The sequence below is a fragment of the Oxyura jamaicensis genome, chromosome Z (genome assembly GCF_011077185.1).
Source record: "Oxyura jamaicensis isolate SHBP4307 breed ruddy duck chromosome Z, BPBGC_Ojam_1.0, whole genome shotgun sequence".
Classification (NCBI taxonomy): Eukaryota; Metazoa; Chordata; class Aves; order Anseriformes; family Anatidae; genus Oxyura; species Oxyura jamaicensis.
In genome coordinates this window covers 10,471,043-10,489,462 of record NC_048926.1, presented here as the reverse complement: position 1 = coordinate 10,489,462, position 18,420 = coordinate 10,471,043, and the positions used below count along the sequence as shown (strand labels likewise).

Genomic DNA, 18,420 nt, shown 5'->3' with positions numbered 1-18,420 from the left:
TTCTCAGGTAGCGGTGCTCAGAGCTGGGGCACGGGTGAGGCTGGCCCAGAGGATTTGGCACGCGGGAGCCCTGCTGAACGGGGATAGCCCCATGCTGCCTGTGCCACAGTCCCCCTCACTTGAGGGGATTTTTTTGGCATTCAGACAGGCACAGCAGTGTGCCACAACTCATCCTCTGTCCCCTGGCCTGTTCCCCTCTCCCTGATTGTACCCTGCTTGTGCCCACGTGCTGCCCATGCCTCTGGGTGTGGCCAACAAGTGTTCGTGTTTCGATTCCTCTTTTTCACAAACACCAAGGTGCAAACTCAGCAATACCGTCTCCGCTGCAGGCAACCCCGGAGTTCTCCTAGGAAGGATGGGTGACTGAGATGCGCGGAGCACACAGAGGTCTTGCCAGCTACCGTGTGCTTGCTGTGTCCTGCAGCTGTGTCCTGGCCTTCATCTGCCCTTGTGCATCGTGCAAACAAGCTGGAGAGCCACGGCTGCACGCACTGGCCCAGCAGGACAGCTTTGGTGGAGGATTTGGGAAAGGGGCAGGGGGATGTCTTCTGCTGCAGGCTTTACCCTTGGTTTTCCAGTGACGGTGTGCTGTGCTCATGCTCCCTGTACCTACAGGGTCACAGCTGCCCTGGCCTATGCCATGCAGCACAGACCCTGCTCTCCCCCACCTGGCCTGAGTTCAAATCAGCACCGGAAAAATCCCAGTCCCATTTTTGTGCCCTGGTGACAGCCAGGGTCCTTGACTCGTGGGCTCCTCCAGCCTGCGCCAGCCCAGGGGTATACATACAGCAGGTCCGTACAACGTAAGCACGTGCTAATTGAGCATTTGTTGCCACCCAGATGCAGCAAGGTTAGTTTAGAGACAGGCTCCAGGTCAGAAGGATGCAGAATAAGGCAGGGTGATGGTCCCCAGACCTGGGCTCAGGCCCCAGGCGGTGCTGCCCTGGATGGGTTCACCATCTCCTGGAAGCTCAGACAGCATGTGGCCCTGCAGACATGCAATTAAATGGCTCTGCTGAGATTAAAATGTCCGTGCCACTTCTCAGTTTTGCTGACGGATGCTGGAAATGGCAAAACAACCTCAACCCGCTCTTAGAAAGCAAGCCTTGCTGTGAGGTACCCCTGTGGTCTTCGCATTCCACCGCCTCACCCCGTCCTGGGCTGCAGACCCTGCTGCTGTACAGGGGGAGCTGGGGGCTGCCTGGTGCTGGGGGGCCTCACCCCACCACACCCCGACCGATGCCCTCATGTCTCGGTCCCTTGCACAGACATCACCTCCAGCCCTCTGATAGAACTGCCGCGTGCTGCTGGTGGTGAAGGTACATGGCAAACGTGCAGCAAGGGAGCAGAAACACTTTCTCTTGCAGGGAGAAGAGCGACCACCTCTTACCTGGCTGTTGGACATGTTGTTTGTCACCAGTCACATCCTTTTCCACCTCTTCTGCTGCCAGCAGAGGCATGAGGGTCAGGAGAAGGCTCCATCGCGGGGCCATGCTCCCTTCTCTCCCCTGGCAGGACCAAGGGCTCGTCCCGCTGGCTGCCTCTCAGAGCGCCCGCCCGACTGCGAGATGTGCAAGCGCCGAAAGGAAGCAGGCAGGCAGAGCGGCTGCATGCGGTACGAGAGGCTTCCTCATTGGAGAGGGAACCTCTGCCGGTGTCAGCACTGCTTTCGTTCTTCGGAGCACCGGGGCAGATTCACACCCATTTCACAACCTTGCAGCTCTCTGAGTTCTGGACTGAGAGGTGGTTTTTGGTCTCTTCAGTGGGAGCAGCCACTCAACACAATGCCCAAGCTGCCCCCTCGGGACAGGCAGCAGCGGTCCCAGAAGGATGTGTGAGCAGCCTGGCTCTCCAGGACTTCTGCAGGAAGATGGAGCTTCCACACTCAGTAAAGTCATGCAGAGACTACGTCAGCACAACTCTCCCCCCTTTAATGTCTGAAAACATAGAATTGTGCAAAAAGTACACCAGAAGGGCATCGATGGTCTTTGTGACCTGGTGGTGCACGCTTGTGCAGGAAAGCCAAGGTGCTGGAGCACAGGCTGAGAGCGGATGCTGGGTGACACGCTGGTGACAGCCACGGGGACCTGCAGCATCGGTGCCATGGCCGTGATCCCAGGCCCTGAGAGCCTGTCTGGTGGTAGGAGCCTTGAGGTGTTTTGTTTTCTGTAATGGAGACTTTGGACTCTTTCAGTGTAGAGGCTCAAAAAATACTTACAGAGCTGCAAAAGCAAACCACATCAGTAGGAATCAAGTTCCCCTTTTGGGGGAATCTTTGGAAAATAACTAGGAAAATTCCACGTCAAAAAAAAAATCCCCTGAAAAAAAAACACATCCCCGGGGCCTCCCTTGCCCTGCTCCCAGTGCTAGCAGCCTGACCTCCCCAAGAGCCCTACATTACCCCATCTAAAACCTCAAGTGCCCGTAGAGGAAGCATGGCCCCCATGCTGCTGGGAAGCCCTGTATACTTGCTCATTCTCTTGCTCTTGATACTTCCCCTTCATTGGAGCCCATAATCGGGCTCCGTGGAGAGGACAGGGGGTGTTGCAAGCCGCCGCTGCCTCGCGGCACGCCAGGCGTGCTCCGGTTACACAAGGCCAAGCCAAAACTGCAGAGGCAGCATCTGGCCTGGTCTGAGCGCCTGGGACACCACAGGTGATGCTGGGCTTGTCGGGTTGGCAAGTGTCACAGCCACCCCGCTGTCACTGCGTGGCATCCGTGGCACAGCTGGGAGGGTGAGCAGCGTGTCTCATCCCCTTCCCGCACTGAGGACCGCATCCTGCCACAGGGCCACCCTCAGAGGTGACAGTAAGTAGTTCAGCACTCGCAGCCTGGCACCAGAGCTCTCCCAGGTGAGGCGAAGCCAAAGACCCCCCTAGCTTTTCCATAAGGAGCTGTCTCCTCTCAGTTCTTCATGCTCTGACCTACCAGCACCACAGATTTTCGGGGCCGATGTGCAGTTCACAAAGTGTTTTTGCAAAAAAAGGACTGATGTCTGCTTCTACAGGCTCTTGGCTCTTTATTTTTATTTTACTGATAAAATCTTTACGTCTCACCTGCCTGATGCTGTTTTGTGTCATCTCGCCATGACTTCAGCTCTTTGAAGAGCACCTCTCTGTTCCAAATAACCTCTGGCCCTAGTATTTAGACCTGCGGATGCCCCGCTGCCTTTTGATACCGGGAGCCCTGAAAGGCTGCCATAAATCCTGGCACAGGCTGCTGGACAGTGCTGCTTCCTTTGGGTACATCTTACCCAAGTTTCCGCTTTTCATGCATTTCCCCTTTCTGAAGCTGAGCAAGATGCCACTGGACTTTCCAAGCTTTGTTGGTTATTTAGGGTCATGGAAAGAAAACCCATTGCGACAGGCAGTCCTTGGCTGACACCAGCCTCAGCCCGGCCCTGCACAGAGCTCGGTTCCCCATCTTCCTCCCTGGATCCTATGTCCAGCTGCAGGCTCCTGCTTCAGCACCCCGGGGTGCTGCCACCAGCGGGGTCACACCAACAGGGACCCAGGAACGGGATCCTGTGAGCCTGGGCTGGGCTGGGCACTGTGTGGGGCTCAGCGTGTCCCCAGGCCTTGTGCTTAACCCTGGGGCTGCCTGTCCTGCCCTATGAGCATCCCATCCCACCTCTCTGTGCCTGTCCCCAGGGCAGGTTCCTGGTGCTCAGGTGGCTCCTCCCTTCCCAGCCTCCTGCAGCCATCACGGAGAGGTGCCCACACTTCTCCAGCCCTGCCAGGCAGCCCGGGATCCAGCCGAGGACCCAGCCATGGCCACAGACTCTGCCCCACAGATGAGCCGGGTCCTGATGCCTCCGGACCCCAGCTCCATCCCTGGGTAAGCACCAGCTGCAGGGCACCAGGCTCCGGAAGCAGCAGCGTCCTTGTGCACTGCTCCCTGTCCAGGCTGTGTCCCTTTTCTGCCCCCTCCAGACTCCCCCAGCCCCACAGGGCACTGCTGCTGCTCCCCAGCTCCCTGGGCACTGCCAGCCCCTGCTCCACCACCCAGGGTGATTTTCTCTCTCTGTTTTGGGAAGAAAGGGAGCCGACAGCTCTCAGGACGCTGTGTACAGGCATCCATAGCAACCCCGCACAGCTACAGCCATGCCAGGGAGGCAGCAGCAGCCCAGAGCAAGGTGGCACAGCCACAGGACCCCCCAGTCCCCAGCACTGAAGGACCCCAAACACCTTGAGGGAGGCTGGCTCTGGGGTTGGGGAGTCAGCTTGTGTGTTTCTCTGTCAGCTGCCAGGGCAGGCACGGCGGTGCCACAGGTCTGGGACTGTCCCCCACCTGCCCTCACTTTGCTCTTGCAGCTACACTGATCACCGTGTACACCGCAGGTTGAGCGGGAGGAAACCGTACGTGGAGCTGAAGTCCTCACTCCTGCACAGCCCCACGGTCCAAAGCTCCCACCGGATGGTGCTGCAGCCTGCTCACGGGTCCTGCTGGGGTGCTACGCCCCCGGGGCTGGGAGCTTGCAGGGGGGCAGGCGCTCAGCCCCTGAGCTGCACGGCCATCCCTGGGTATACAGGTAGGAGGAGGCCATCCCGCCTGGAGTGGTGACCTGCCTGTGCCAGCACCCAGTGCTGCCGCCCCCTCCCTGCTCTTAGCCTTACAAAGTGTCCCTGCTCCCACTGCATCTTCCATTCCCCCTAACCATGCCCTTACCCCGCTTAATGCTGGGCCCCAGAGCCCTGTCACTGCTTCAGAGCAGAACTGTGCCGCGAAGCTGGGCTCCCCCTTGCTTCCCACCTGATGGATGCTCTGCTCCCAGGGTTCATCCCCCGAGCCCAGCACTTCTTCGCCAAGACTTACTCCGAGGTCTGCAAGGAGGCCAGGAGCAGCTTCGCCCAGCAGCGGCTGGGGTCTGCCCACGAGGAGCAGGTGCGGAGGACACGGCTGCTGTGCCAGGACCCCATGCAGGACCGTGACGTGAGATGGGCAGGACCCAATTTGCATCATGTTGTGGGACTAGGGCTGTCCCCAGTGGGTAGGGGGACATGGGGCACACCCACCATGGAGGGCCGGGGGACAAGGGGCTGGCTGTTATGGGGAGCCTGTCAGCACGAGGTTGTGAACGACTTCGGTTGGTGGCAAGGGTCCTGCATTGTTTCCTACAGTGGAGGTTTGCTGGGCTTGTGTTTAGGACAGCATCTATGAATGTGACATTACTCTCTTTGCTCCTGTCTTCTCTGGAGGTGCTCACAAGGCTGTGGGCCAGCCGCCAGCACCCACCCCTCCCTCCATCACCACCAGCACCCAACCACATCCATCTTCCTGCCACCACGTCCCAGCCAAAGTGGTGCTGGGAGGATGCTGAGCTCCCTGTGCTGGGGCTGGCTGAGTTTCCCTCCCCAGACAGGGACCAGCTCCAGGGCACAGCAGCACTGGAGGCTCCTCTCCCTGCTCAGCCTGCCCCTGGCAGTACTCACACCCCAAATATCCCCACCAGGACCCTCCTGAGCCAAGTAGCCACCAGGGCCACCCAGACACAGGAGAAGCAGCAGCTGCCACTGCCCTGTGCTCATTGCCGTGTGCATTCCGGCCACAAGGATCCCCCTACTCCATGGAGGATGATGATCCCCAAAAATATTTCATCTCAGGTAAGGCTGCAAGGAGGGGGATAGGGATGGGATGAGAGGGGACAAGCAGGGTCCCTAAGCTCTCCATTAATAGCCACAACTTGCAGAGCCCCGCTGGGGTCTGCCTGTACCCCCAAACAAGGATCTTCCTTGCAGCTTCAGCATCTTTTAGGGTCATCCTTCCACAGTGAGGATAGACCCAAATACGCACACATTTTCCCCTTGCCCTGTCTGGGGACACTGTCCTGATGGTATCTCCGCATCCCCTTTGAGGCAGGAGGTTTGGAGGGGGTGTTGGGCATGGGGTGTCCCCTGGATGAGCTGGGGGTGCCTACTAAAGGCTGCTTGCAGCCCTTGTTACAGACAGCTCTGACCCATGCAGGCTTCACGGGCTTTGTGCCCCGTGCCCGGTTCCTGATCGGGACAGGCTACCCGATCACCACCAACCGGGCCCTGCTCGAGTTCAGCCAAATGACCCTGAGGAAAGGCGGCAGGAGCAGGACCGAGAAGGGCGGTGTGGTTCTCTCACCCCTGGGAAAGACTTACCCTGCGGACAGGGGTCTGCTGCCTCATTACGCAGGCTACGTCCCAGGTGAGCACCAAGACACACACCTCCCTCGTGCACAACAACATAGTTTTGGGGTGCAAAAAGGTGTTGCAAAGGTGCTCCAGGCATAGCTTTTCCCTTCTCCCAGGAGCTACCGAGGTGCAAGGGGAAGGGATGGGCTCTGGGGGCTTGCTCCCGCAGGGCTGGGGTCCAATGCTCATGCCAGTCTAAGTGCCAATGCCCCAGAACCATTCCCTGTGAGGTGGCCCACAGCCTCTGAGCCTCGCGGACAGATTGTACCAGCACCACAGCCCATCCCTCACCACCTCCTCCCTGTGCTGCTCAGGACCTCCTCCCGCTGCCCACAGGTTACAAGTTCCAGTTTGGCCATACCTACGGACACCTGACTCACAACGCCCTGGGGCTGAGCGCCCTGGAGAAGAAGATCCCGGACTGAACTGGTGTGAACTGCTGTCCGAAAGCTGCTTGGCCCCTGAAAGCATGCACAGGGAGTAAAGACGAGGCACTCTGGCACTGCCACAGCTGGGAAGGGACAAAAGAACATGGGCTCACCCAGGACAGCGGGGAAAGAAAACACCAGGCAGGGGCAGCCACATCCAGCCTGGGCCTGGGGATTGTCTGGAGGGGTGCAGAAAGGACCGCTGGATGACACAGAGACTGGATCTACTACTCTTGGCCAGGTGGTGACCATCTCCTCCCTCTCCCATGGTCCGCCATGAGCCAAGGATATCAGGGGACAACCTATCTTGCTCTGAAGGTCTGTGGCTGGAGGCAGGAGAAAGCACAGGTATCTCCCCGGCCCTTCTCAGGGACAGGCTGAAATCAAAAGGCTGCAGAGCAAGGGACCTCAATCAGCACCTTTTTTATTAATATGCATCATAAATAAAGAAATAAATAAAGGCGAGACACCTTGTTCTAATGGGGAAATACAAATTAAATACGGTGCAACGTCCGCTAAGCGATGTACAAGCAGGAGGTAACCTTGCAAGACCAGGGCCCCTCGCCACAGGGAAGCCAGCCCAGGCACAATGCCGTGAGCAGCACCCACCCGGCCAAGGCACCAAATACTGGCACGGCCTTTCATTAACACTGTCCCCCACCCGGTGGGCAGGCAAGGACCCCCACCCCACCCCAAGAACATGGCAAGGCAGGGGTGGGCTGGCATTGCCTCTGCCGAGGAGCCCCAACAACCCCTTGTGCTCATGCACGACACTCACCCCTGACCCCACGCCATGGGGAGCATCCCCCCCCCCCAACCCTCCATCCCCATCTCCCTGCTCCCTCTGGGAGCACCCCCTGCTCTCCCTGCCAGGAGCACGGCCCCCGTCTCCAAATAGCATCCCACCCCTAGCCCTGTCAGGGACCCTGCCCTCACCCCTTCCCCTCCCACCCCCCTCCACCGAGCATCCCAGGGCCTCTGAGGCACTGGCTCCCTGCTCAGCGTGGAGGGCGTGGGGGCACCCCGCAGCACCCGGCTCCGCACAGGGTGGCACTACCCAACCTGGACCTACGTCACACCGAACATCCACGCGCCTTCCTCACAACCCAAACACCCTTGCTCTGCACACACACACACCCCATTTCCCCTCCTGTGGCCGTGGCCGGGCAGTGTGGCAGTGCACAGTGCTCCCACCCTGTGATGATGACACCGGGGGTGCTGGAGGATGCACTGCCACCCCCGGCAGGGGATGACCAACATCCTGCACCCTCCAGAGTGAAACTGAGCCAGCGCCGCACTGGCAGGGACTGCTTGGATCCCTGCTATGTACAAGCCCACCACCTGCAGGTGCTGGAGGTGGCGTGGGGTGGAGGGGGCTCAGGCGGTCCCCGGTGTGGTTGCATGCACGGCGATGCCTGGCAATACGAGGTGCAGCTCGTGGAAGGCCCCGTGGCCGGTTTGGCCTTTGGCAGCTGCACGAGGAGGAGCAAGAAGGAACCACCTACGGTTACTGTATTCTGTAATGGCAAGAAAGGTAAGAAACTAGCAAGAAGCAGTGTCTGTTCCCTTGGTAGGGTAGACATCCCCAGAAGAGCCTCAGCAGCCCATGGTACTGTGCTTGGCCTCCCAGCCACGTCAGTAGTCCTCGTCCTCCGGGTGGGTGACATACATGATGGGCACCAGTCCCTTCTCGGAGCCCAGGCCGCACTGCAGCCAGTCACCGTCCACCTTGGAGATGACCTGCAGGATATCCCCTTTGTTGAAGCTCAGCTGTCCTGCCTCGGTGGCGATGTGATGGCAAAGGGCTTTCACCTCGCTGTGGGCAGACAAAAGGGAGAAATGGTTAGATCACCACAGGATGCTCACGCTGCTGAAGCCCAGGGACCACTTGGGGGGGGGGGGAGGCAGAAACCCCTCCTGACATTACATCCAGACCCATGTGAACTCCATCCCACCGTGTCCCCAGCCCCTGTGGGACAGCAACAAGCCACTGCTCACCAGGGAGGGTTGGGACACAGCCCCCGGGCTGGCCGTGGCACGGGTGACACTTCAGTTGGCTCTGTCCGAGGGGGCTCTGGCTCAGGGGCTGCTTCTCGCCACATGCTTGCCCCAACCGTCTGGGCCACCAGCTGGAACACAGACTTGTCCAGGCTCAGCCAGCCGGAGGGCAACCTGCAAGGAGAGAGAAGCAGGTTGTGTCGGGGAAGGCAACCTCTCATGGCAAGGTCATGCCTTAGAGGTCTGGATCACACACAACATGCACCGCATCCCCCAGACTATTTCCTTTCCAAGGGACCCAGCATCCTCCAGACACACCAGGTATGACAGACGTCCTTATTCACCTCCGATGTACCACCACAGTGTAGCTCAGAGCCCATCTTAACCAGCCCCTCCAGCCCTAAGCCACCCATGTCCCTACCTGTTAGGTTGCCTGGGCTCTTTTTGCACCTTCCTGGACCCAAACAAGTGTCCCCACTTGATGGGCTGGCTGCTCTCTGACACACTGCTGCTGCTTTCCTCTTGGGGGGCTGCTGCTGCTTCCAAACTTTGCTTAGTCCCAGTCTCCTTCTCCTTGCTGTGCTTCAGCTCTGTAACCACCGAGTCTGGGGGGCTGCCCATCCAGAAGGGCCAGCTCCGCTCCTTGACCTCTTCCCCGGCTGGTACCTGCTGGGGCTTTTCCAGGGGCTCTTCCACTGCTCCAGGACTTGGCCTGCTGGTGGCCTTGGGCTTCTCCTCCAAGATGCCTTCAGTGATGGGGCAGGCTTCTGCACCCTCCACCACACCTTCACGTGGAGGTGGTGCCTTGTGGCTCTCAGCTGGCCTGGGGACACCACTCGATGCCTTCTTCTTCTTTTCATAACGGATGAGCTTCGAGCCTTCAGTCGAGCCCTCGATGTAAATCTGAGAGCTCTGCATGAGCTGGTACCACCAGCCCGCCTGCTTGTCCTTCTTCCCCTCCCATGTGCTCTCTCGCAACTTCCTCCGCTCTTCCTCCCTGTCCCCATCTCCAGAAGACGCCCCCACTCCCTTGACCCTCTCACTTGCAGCTTGTTCAGGGCTGTGGCCTGGTGACACGCCACCGTCTCTGCCACCCACTTTGCACGCTTCAGGGGCAGTGCTGCAGCCATCGGGATCCTCGCTGCTGCCCCGTGTCCGCATCAGCTGCAGGGTGGAGTGTGCGGAAAGCAGCAGGTCCTGCTTGACACGCAGCAGCTCCTTCTGCTGCTGCTGCTCTTTGCCCATCTGCATCAGGTGGTGCTCAAAAAGCAGGTCTAGGTTGAAGGGCAGCAGGGAGAGAGGCTGGAGAAGGAGCAGGAGCTCCTCAAACAGAGGCTGGCACACGCTATGAGACAGGCACAAGAAGCCCACCGGCTGGTAGTGTGCCAGGATGATATCTGTAGGGTAAGAGGCAGTGGTTAGATGAGAGTCCCCTGCCACCTTTGCCAAGCCACCAAGAAGTTACTGGGGAAAGGAACTGAGCACTGGTTTCTGGTCACAGCTGTGGCTGCAGTGTGAGGCTCAACAATGGGGCAGGGAGCACTGGGCAAACTGGCCCAGATCCTGCTTCCTGCAGCCACCCCCTGCCTGTCAGATTACCGACTGGAGCAAGCAACCTCTGTCACAAATGCCAGAGGAGCAGAGTGAAAACTAAAAGCATCAGAGATGGCTGTCACACATTAAGATTCTCTTTTCCATCCCCCTGGATATGAACAAGGAGCTGCAGATCTGGGCCAGTACCAGTGCCCTACAGGGAGAGGTGTCAGGGACAGCTGAACGCAGCCTGTCCAGGGATCTGGCTGGGCGGCACCACGGATCCTAACAGAAAACAGAACAGTATTCCTACCTGCAGCATTCATCCTACACTTCCCTTGGCCACTTCTGCACTGTCCCACCACTAGCTTTGTTGTGAGGTGTCACTCACAGGACCGAGTTGGACATTGGCTTTGTGCCTGTTTGTCTGCGGTGAGCTAACAAACTTACACCGCAGAGATGATTTGCGCTTTATCTGCAAACCCTATGCCTAGCCTTCAGCCACCTGGCAGCCTCATCTCACGCTTTCAGTTCTTAATGATGGCTTGAAACAGAAGATTTGCAACGGTTATCTTCTGCTCCAGAAAAACAGGGTGCTTCCTTTCGTTACACCACTCACTGCAAAGGCAATCTGCTCCGAAGTGCTGACAGCACACACGGACCCAAGCAATGTCTGCTGTCAGCCCTTAAACTTGCTAGAAGATACTGGGCTGGACTTCTTGCAATGCATGGAGCCCTGGGCTGGGCATGCACTGAGCCAGCAGCACTCTCAGGGAACCCAGCAGGTCAAGGGTGTCTGCCTCACTGTGCACTTAGCACTTAGTCATCTGGCTTCTAGGCATCAGGCAGCTTGGTTGTTGCTGCTAGGTTATCTACATGCTCCAGAAACGCTTCTGGTTGAAAAGAAAAACAACAGATACATCCAGGAAAATCTGCTGTTAGTTTGCCTTAAGGCTTTGCTTTCTATTTCACATGCCTCGAGGGCTTCAGGTAAGTGTTCACACTTCGAAGCTCTCAGGCACTGGACAGGGGACACAGACATTTGGAGAGGGTTAGATCTGGTCTCCTGAGGGCAGACTGAGGGATTTGTACTGTAGGATATAGTCTTGGCTACCAGCTGCAGCTGGGAAGGACACAGGTGGGCAGGCTCTCCACAGCTCAGGTGGAGAGAGCCACATGGAGCTTTGACTTCCACCTCCCTTCCCTTAGCTGAGCAGCAACACCTACACCAGGAATGCAATAAAGTCTAGCAGAGGGGAGCAGCACAGGCTGAGAGACCACCAAGAGAAAAATAGGGCCCAGAGCTTAGATCTGTGCTGCACAATGTGCAGAATTTGGTCCTCTCTGCAGCCCACTGCCACTTACCTTCATGGTTGTAGAGGTGGTTGAACCAGAACTCCAAGGACCGGATACTGTAGGAAGTGAACATGGGCAGGGAAGAAGAGAAAAAGCAAAAATCAGTTTGTCCCCTTCATCACTCCCATCAGCATGCACTGAGCACAGCCACCCAGCCTGTGAAGGAGCAAACTTGTTTGCTTTGCAATGTGGCATTGTGCAACTCTAATCCCTAACAGCCACGCTCCCAGCAAGTTTCCACACCACTTAGCTCCTATATAAAGAGCTTAGCTCTGCTGAGAAGTGCTCACATGGAAGTGGCAAAACAACTACAAACATGCAGTCAAGTGTGGCCCAAAGTATGCTGGCATCCTGTGCCAGCAAAAGAAAGCTGGGCCAACCTGGGCCAGGAGAGCAGGGCATAGCTTGCTCCTAGGGGTCCCACGATATTTGGAGACCTTGGAGACTCCATCACCAGTCTCAAAGGCCTTGCTCACATCTGCAGAGGAACAGGGAAGTACTATCCTAACAGCACTCATCCTGTCGCAGGCAGAGACAGAACACCACTGACTTTTTCTGTTTAACACTTAGTGTTTACACTCTTTATTCAAACTAGAAGGATCACCCTTGGGTCCTGGACCAGGGCAATTTCCCTTTCAGAGACTCATGCACTGGGATTAACTGCAGCCCTAGGAAGCAGTGTCAGAGGGATTTTCAGGAGAAATATATGCATATGTTATGTCAATCCCTATATGAATCCTGACAGACTTCTTCCCACCTAGCATTTTGGGGTCAGAATAAGCTGACAGAGTTCTTCAGTGGGCCAGCCCTTCTCAGTCCTGGCCTAGTAGGGGCAGGTTTTGATCCCTCTGGTGTTCCCTGAGGTTCTCAGCTTCTTCCTTCCCTCACCTACAGCTGGGAAGCAGCTTTTCAGGTTCCTTAAGTCTTTTCATTGTCAACTGTGACTGCTTCCATTCAAGGAGCAGCACCTTCTGCCAGCCTTGGACAATGTCATGCAGTCAGCCCAGGGAGCCTGCTTACTTGAGGAGGCCGAAGATGAATGCGTTGAACCTCATGTTGTGGTTGGTGAGCTCCGTGTACTGGCTGATCTTGCTATAGAGGCTGTGCAGCAGCTTGGTAGAGGGGCCTGTCGAGAGAAGCAAAATGCTGGGATTAGTTGTGGTCAGCAGAGCCAAAAGAGCACCGCAGGAAGCAGCCTTCAGGCATAGCCAGAAGGTGTCTGAGCTCCCCTGCCTACAATACGCCTAGCTCCCATGCCTACATGACCCTCCACCAGTCACCAAGATGAGTTCACTCCATTCCAACAGCGAGACTCCACAGAGGAGATGGGTTGCAGTCTTTCTCAGGCTGTCACTCCAAAACTTTGGGAGAGTTTCAATGCATGAAGGTGCCCCAGGGACCTGTTTCCCACAGTTGAGAGACAATCATGGCCCTCAGCTCACAATCACCAGGCAATAATAACATTGCAGTTGTTGGTTATAATTTGAGGTGTTTGTAATCACAGAGAGAACCCCAGAGCTGGAGACGAGCTACAAACAGGCTAGAAGGCTTCCCAGCCCTGGCTGTAAGCTCTTTGTGATGCAGAAATCAGGGTGGGCCTGCCATCTGTAACCTCAGAAAGGAGTTCTGCTGGATGGTAGCCACTGCTACAATCCAGGGTGCAGACTGGTACTAGCAGAGGGTGCAGGTGACATGGGCATTCTTGAAAGCAGCAAGCTGTGTGTGCAAATATTCTTATAGATCAGGCTGGAGCACAGCTCTGCCTTACACCTGCAACTGTGCGAGGCTAAAGATCAAAGTTTAGAAACAACCCAGAAACTCAGGGTGGCAGGGGAAGAGATTTATTTATTTATTTATTTATTTATTTATTTATTTTATTTTATTTTATTTATTTGTCTGGGCTTTTTTCATTGCTAGGGCCTGTTATAGAAGGATTTGGACCTTCCCCAGCACCTCCCAGCCACAGCACAGCAGTACCACACAGCGACAGGCATCACCACACATCCTCCATACCTAGTTGGGTGGATGCTTCCACCACACTCCAGGGGATGTTTCTCCTCTGGCCAATGATCATGTCTAGGACGTAGGCCTTGAGCCCGTCGCTCAGGATGTCCCGGACAGCTGGGCACAGGTATTTCAGGATGAGATGTCCCACATTGGGGCTCACGGAGCTGTTCCCAAGTTTGGCCTAAGGGAGAAGAGGCAACAGGAAGAGGGTTGGTAATTGCTCTACATGGTACAAACACATGAAAACATCCCAGGCCCACCTGCCTACTAGTCACCTAGCTGGCAATACCCAGGCTATGATGAAACTCAGCAGCTCCTGGAACAGGCAGGCTCTTTCTCTTCATTCCTGCTGCCTCATAAAACAGTTCTGGGTTGCTCCCTGAAATGTCTGACCCAGGCTGAGATAAGGCAACAGCTTGTGAAGAGAATATCTCAGCTTGGAAAGAGGATATTCCAGTTAGAAGGGGTAACCAGTTCTCCTCATGAGTATACCAAGACTGTCTTGCTGGAGGAAGACAAGAGATGGGACTTCCCTGCTGCCAAAGAAGATTTTCATGTTGCTATTTTAGAAGCAGGAAGCAGCAAACGACCTAGGAACTTCCAGGACAGAGGGGTTAAGGAACACTTAACTCAGTGACGAGCTGAGCTATAATTCCTAGGGATTACTATAAATACACAGGATGGAGGAAAATGGCTGGACAGAACCCAGGATGAAGTGAGGAGGCATGTAAGAGCCTAGCATCAGCAAAGAGGGACACATCCTGCTCCATGCAGTCCTTGAGATGCCAAGGCTCAATCCAAAGTGGTCAGCCCTGGCCTTACACATCATGTTGGTAGTCCAAGGCAGCTGGGCACAGATTTTACCAGCTGAGCTGGAATTACACTGGCCAGTTGGCATGGGTCCATAAAGGCCTGAACTCAGACTGAACTTCTGGGTCAGGAATAATCCTGCCAGATCCATCAAGCGTGGGAGCATCATGTATGGGTGCTGCCTTTTGACAGGTGAATGCTCAGCCCTTGGCACTCTGACACATAAAGAAACCCCGGATCAAAACCATAGCATCGTCTGGCAAGTAAAGTAATGGGCGAATGTTGCAGTTATTCCCCAAACCAAGACAGCAGACATAGGAAATTCACAGTGGAGTTTTCAAAAAGCTGTGGAAATCCAAACAGCTCAAGTTACACTGTACAACAATCTCTGCCTCAGCAACAATTGTAATTAGGGATAAATTACCCTGGGCTGTGAGATAAGACTGAATTGGCTTGGAACCTGTCCTAGTCAAGTTTCTCCTTGGGGATGGCACTTCAGGGGAAGTTGTCATCTTCAGACAGTGCTACATTGCTACAGAGTCCCTGCAGCTGAAGGATACTGTTCTGGTTTGAGGATGCACCACAAACATGATGAACATCACAGGACTGAAAACACTGTCTGGGTCAAACAAGCAAGCTTGCTCTGCTGGTGTTAGTCCAGAAATGAACAATGAGGGGAGCACAAGCCAAAGACAGTCATGGGTGATCAAGATGCACTCTGAAGGCAGTGGGTGTATGGTAAGTGCCACAGGGAGAGACCACCTGCCCCAGATGGGCAATGACTAATCCATTTTTTTATAATTACCGAGTCCTGTCATACATCAAGGCACTGTACTGTGCCCTGCCACAAGTTCCAGAACACAATTATGAGACAGACGGAGAAAGGAGACATAACTCTCCACTACATGAGAAAAAAGAGCACATCCAGCCAGAGGTCCAGCTGGCCTGGTATTCTCTACCAGGTGGAGTATATCAAGCAAGTACATAAGAAACAGTCAAACAGGAGCAAAAATATATACTTCCATTTAATAATGCTGTCCCAGCCTACAACTAGGACTACCTAAGGTGGACATGGTTCCTTTGTGTGTAGTAGACATCAACGAATTTCCCTTCCGCATATTTTTCCAATCTTCCCTTAAACCCACGTAATCTTTTAGCCTGCCCAATATCATGCAGCAAGAACTGTCACACATTTACTGTCCACTGCATGACATAACATCAGGTTTCTTTATTTTGTTCTTGGTACTACTAGCTTCACTTGATGCCTCTTAGTTTTTGAACTGGAAAATAATGGGGAGGCAGTATTTCTCCATCCTCTCTACATCACTCATGATGTTGAGCAGACATACTGAAAGCAAGACTTACCTTCACCCCTGGATCCCTGCTGGTTCCAAAGTGAGCCACAATCAGGTCAACAGCAGTGTTGATTGCCTTCACCAGACCTAGAGGAAAAGAGAATCACAGCTGCCCCAGGGGCTTCTAGGACAGACCCAGACCAAATGCTTCATGAAGAAATCAGGCAGGGGTATTTCCAGGCTGTGTCAGCACATGTAGTCTCTCTGAGGACATGATCAGCTCATGGCTCATCTCTGCCAGAAGCATGTAAAGTCTGTCCTAACTCCTCAGCAAATCTGTCCCTGCTGGTTCCAACACTCACGCATCAGCCTGGCAGCAAGGCAAGCTCTAGAAGTGGCTGAAGACGTTAAGTGGCTGATAAGATATCCTGTCAAATATTCCCAAGGGACATGGAACATCACCTTCATTGCACCATCCCCTGTGGGAGCAGAAATGGGGTCTGAGGCAATGACAGGGTGGAAACCATGCATTCGGCAGGGGCTAACAAGCCAGTGGTGGGTAATCTGACATCTGCTCCAGCACAATGCAAGAACAGAAGTGGGACAGAGGGGAAGGCTGCCCTCTAGGAATCACCAAAACATAACTGATAAGGGCATAGGGACCTTTCTGCACATCCCTTGCCTTGAACGTGATACAGAGGCAGCTGCCACAAGCCTGTCCCCAAGTATGCATCTAGTATGGATCCAATCACTTTCTCCCACCCTTTGATATAAAGGCTTCACCACATAGGACCCAACAGACCTTTTAACTACATCACACACTCAGGCTAACATCTGCAGCACCACACAGATTCAGAGGTCTACCCTTTATATTGAGATGGGGTGGCTGCATGCCCTGCCTTAGGGCCATGCTCCCACGCCTGCCTGCTCCCTTCACACATTCTTGTGGACTTAAGGCCCTTTCTCATCATACAGAGAACACATGAAGATGTTGTGGAAACACCTGGTAGTCCAGGGGGGACATCTAGTTATGATGCTACAGCAGGGAAGAGCAGGCAAAGAAACTATTATCTCTACAGAAATGAAGTGAGAGAGAGAAGCACCGTTTGACTTATGCTGTGCTACGCCACATTCTCCTCCACTGCCACAAGAGACACATGGACTCACCCTTCTTCTGCAGCAAGTCGATAGAGATGGACTCTGTGTTGCCATCAGGGGAGAGGCAGAATTCAGCTGGGGGCTTCTCAGCTAGTGAGAAGTAGTCAGGAAAGAAGTCAGTGTAGGTAAGCTGGAGTTGCCTCATGGACTGTCCTGCAGGGCCAAAACAGGGGAGAGAAGGGTCAGCCCCAAAGCCTCTCCCACATTGCTTATCCCAGAAACAGGCTGCACCAGCAGGAGTCTTCCCATCTCTCTGTCCAAGACTGGGACAGCAAGGCTTGCTACTCTACCAGAACTGTTTCGCAACATGTTCAACCCTGCAGCTCACCCCACATCCAGCTCCAGCTTTGCTGGGGACCCACAGGCACTGGAAGATGCTGCGGGAGGTTCACCTGCATGGGCTGGTGCTAAAGAAAAACTTACTGCAGCAGATTCTCAGGGCTGCTGTGCAGGTAGCCCCAGCAGTGATGCAAGTAGGTCAAAAGAAGAGCAGACTGAGAATCCCTACTTGTCTCTCACAGGCATTGACAGGCAATAAGCAACATGCCTTCTGCCTGGCCCCTGCAATGGGCTCTGTTTCCATGGGGATTCTTCTGCAGGAGTCCTGAGCTACAGCCCAACATCTAGCATGTGAGAGATGCTGGGGCAGATGGGCAGCCACTGGGACACAGACATGAGATCTCCAAGGGGCACAACCCTCGTGTAAGACATGAACCTCAAGCTGGACACACGCCTGGAGCACTTGCTGAGGTTTGAGCTGGCCCTTCAATCTGGCCCAGAGCCAGGCCTGACTGTTCCCAGCTCACGGGGAAGAAGGGAGGCTCCACACGTTGTACCAACCAGTAAAGCAATTTTCACCTTCCTCTTGCACCCCTCAGCCCCACTGTGAGCAGATGCCTCGACCCTCCTGCTCAGAGCTGGCAGAGCAGTGACGAGGCCAGGCTTAGTTGGGATGTTGTACCTGAGCCCAAGGTCACCCCCAGACCCCCAGCAGAAGGGCAGTGCGCACCGTTCAGCTTGCAGTGGAAATTGTTGGCGTTGAGGGTGCCGGGGAACTCAAAGATGGGGTTCCCCCGGTTCATCCGGGGCTCCTGCTGCCTCCTGTCTAGGCTGCCAGCTAAGCCGGGCAGCCCTGAAATGCGGTCCAGGCCCAGGGGGTTTCTCCGCCTGTACTCTCGCCACTTCAGCGCTTGAGGGGAGAGGTGGTTCGCTGCAACGCCGCAGGCAGCATGCACCCAAAGAGAGGACGTGAGTGGACAGGAGGACGTGGAGGGCAAACGGGGAGAGAAGGATGAGAAGGGGGAAGAACAGAGAGAGAGAGAGACAGCAAGTTAGTTGAAGTCTGGCAGCATTTCAGGACGTTAGCACATATACACAGGGGGAGGTGGAGGCCACAGCCTGGCACAGCAGGGCAGGAGCCCAAGCGGCCTGGTGGCTGCAGGCACAGGGGGAGCAGGTTTAGGGTGCCAGCACCCAGCATGGGGAGCTGGAGGATCAGCATCCCTCCCAGGAGACACTGTGTAGGAGCCAGGACTGGAGGAACATGCTCTTAGTGCACAACTTTCTTTTGCAGGCAGTGATCACAAGGGCTGCTGGATGCTGCAGCAGCCTGATGAGAATTTGGCTCAGGTTGTTGCTGTGGGAAGGGAGGTACTATAGAGGGCAGCCACAGCC

At 55.4% G+C, this 18,420-nt stretch overlaps 2 protein-coding genes across 12 annotated transcripts in view; one reads left to right on the top strand and one right to left on the bottom strand.

The window, feature by feature from the left end:
* Window positions 1-3,769: 3,769 nt before the first annotated feature.
* On the top strand, window positions 3,770-6,586 carry FAM166B (family with sequence similarity 166 member B). Its single transcript, XM_035309793.1, has 6 exons — window positions 3,770-3,837; window positions 4,314-4,531; window positions 4,775-4,927; window positions 5,553-5,603; window positions 5,965-6,174; window positions 6,498-6,586. Exons 1-6 carry the CDS (start codon window positions 3,770-3,772, stop codon window positions 6,584-6,586), a joined length of 789 nt encoding a protein of 262 aa, XP_035165684.1.
* Window positions 4,707-18,420, bottom strand: part of RUSC2 (RUN and SH3 domain containing 2) — a 49,777-nt gene continuing 36,063 nt past the window's right edge. For 9 of the 11 annotated variants that reach the window (XM_035309730.1, XM_035309732.1, XM_035309731.1 and 6 more), the window contains 9 exons: window positions 17,756-17,956; window positions 16,756-16,899; window positions 15,659-15,735; window positions 13,490-13,664; window positions 12,497-12,602; window positions 11,486-11,532; window positions 9,009-9,984; window positions 8,588-8,761; window positions 7,709-8,405 (listed from right to left, as the gene is read on the bottom strand). In XM_035309730.1, coding sequence (XP_035165621.1) covers window positions 8,225-8,405; window positions 8,588-8,761; window positions 9,009-9,984; window positions 11,486-11,532; window positions 12,497-12,602; window positions 13,490-13,664; window positions 15,659-15,735; window positions 16,756-16,899; window positions 17,756-17,956 — 2,081 coding nt within the window. In that variant the 3' untranslated portion in view covers window positions 7,709-8,224. Of the gene's footprint in view, window positions 4,717-7,708; window positions 8,406-8,587; window positions 8,762-9,008; window positions 9,985-11,485; window positions 11,533-12,496; window positions 12,603-13,489; window positions 13,665-15,658; window positions 15,736-16,755; window positions 16,900-17,755; window positions 17,957-18,420 lie in introns of those variants that run through there. The other 2 variants (XR_004746106.1, XM_035309740.1) reach the window with 2 other exon arrangements.

Coding starts and splice junctions, on each gene's coding strand:
- FAM166B (XM_035309793.1), top strand. CDS start 3,770: ATGGCCACAGACTCTGCCCCACAGATGAGCCGGGTCCTGATGCCTCCG. Junction 3,838..4,313: donor GACCCCAGCTCCATCCCTGG/GTAAGCACCAGC, acceptor TTGCTCTTGCAG/CTACACTGATCACCGTGTAC. Junction 5,604..5,964: donor CCAAAAATATTTCATCTCAG/GTAAGGCTGCAA, acceptor TGACCCATGCAG/GCTTCACGGGCTTTGTGCCC.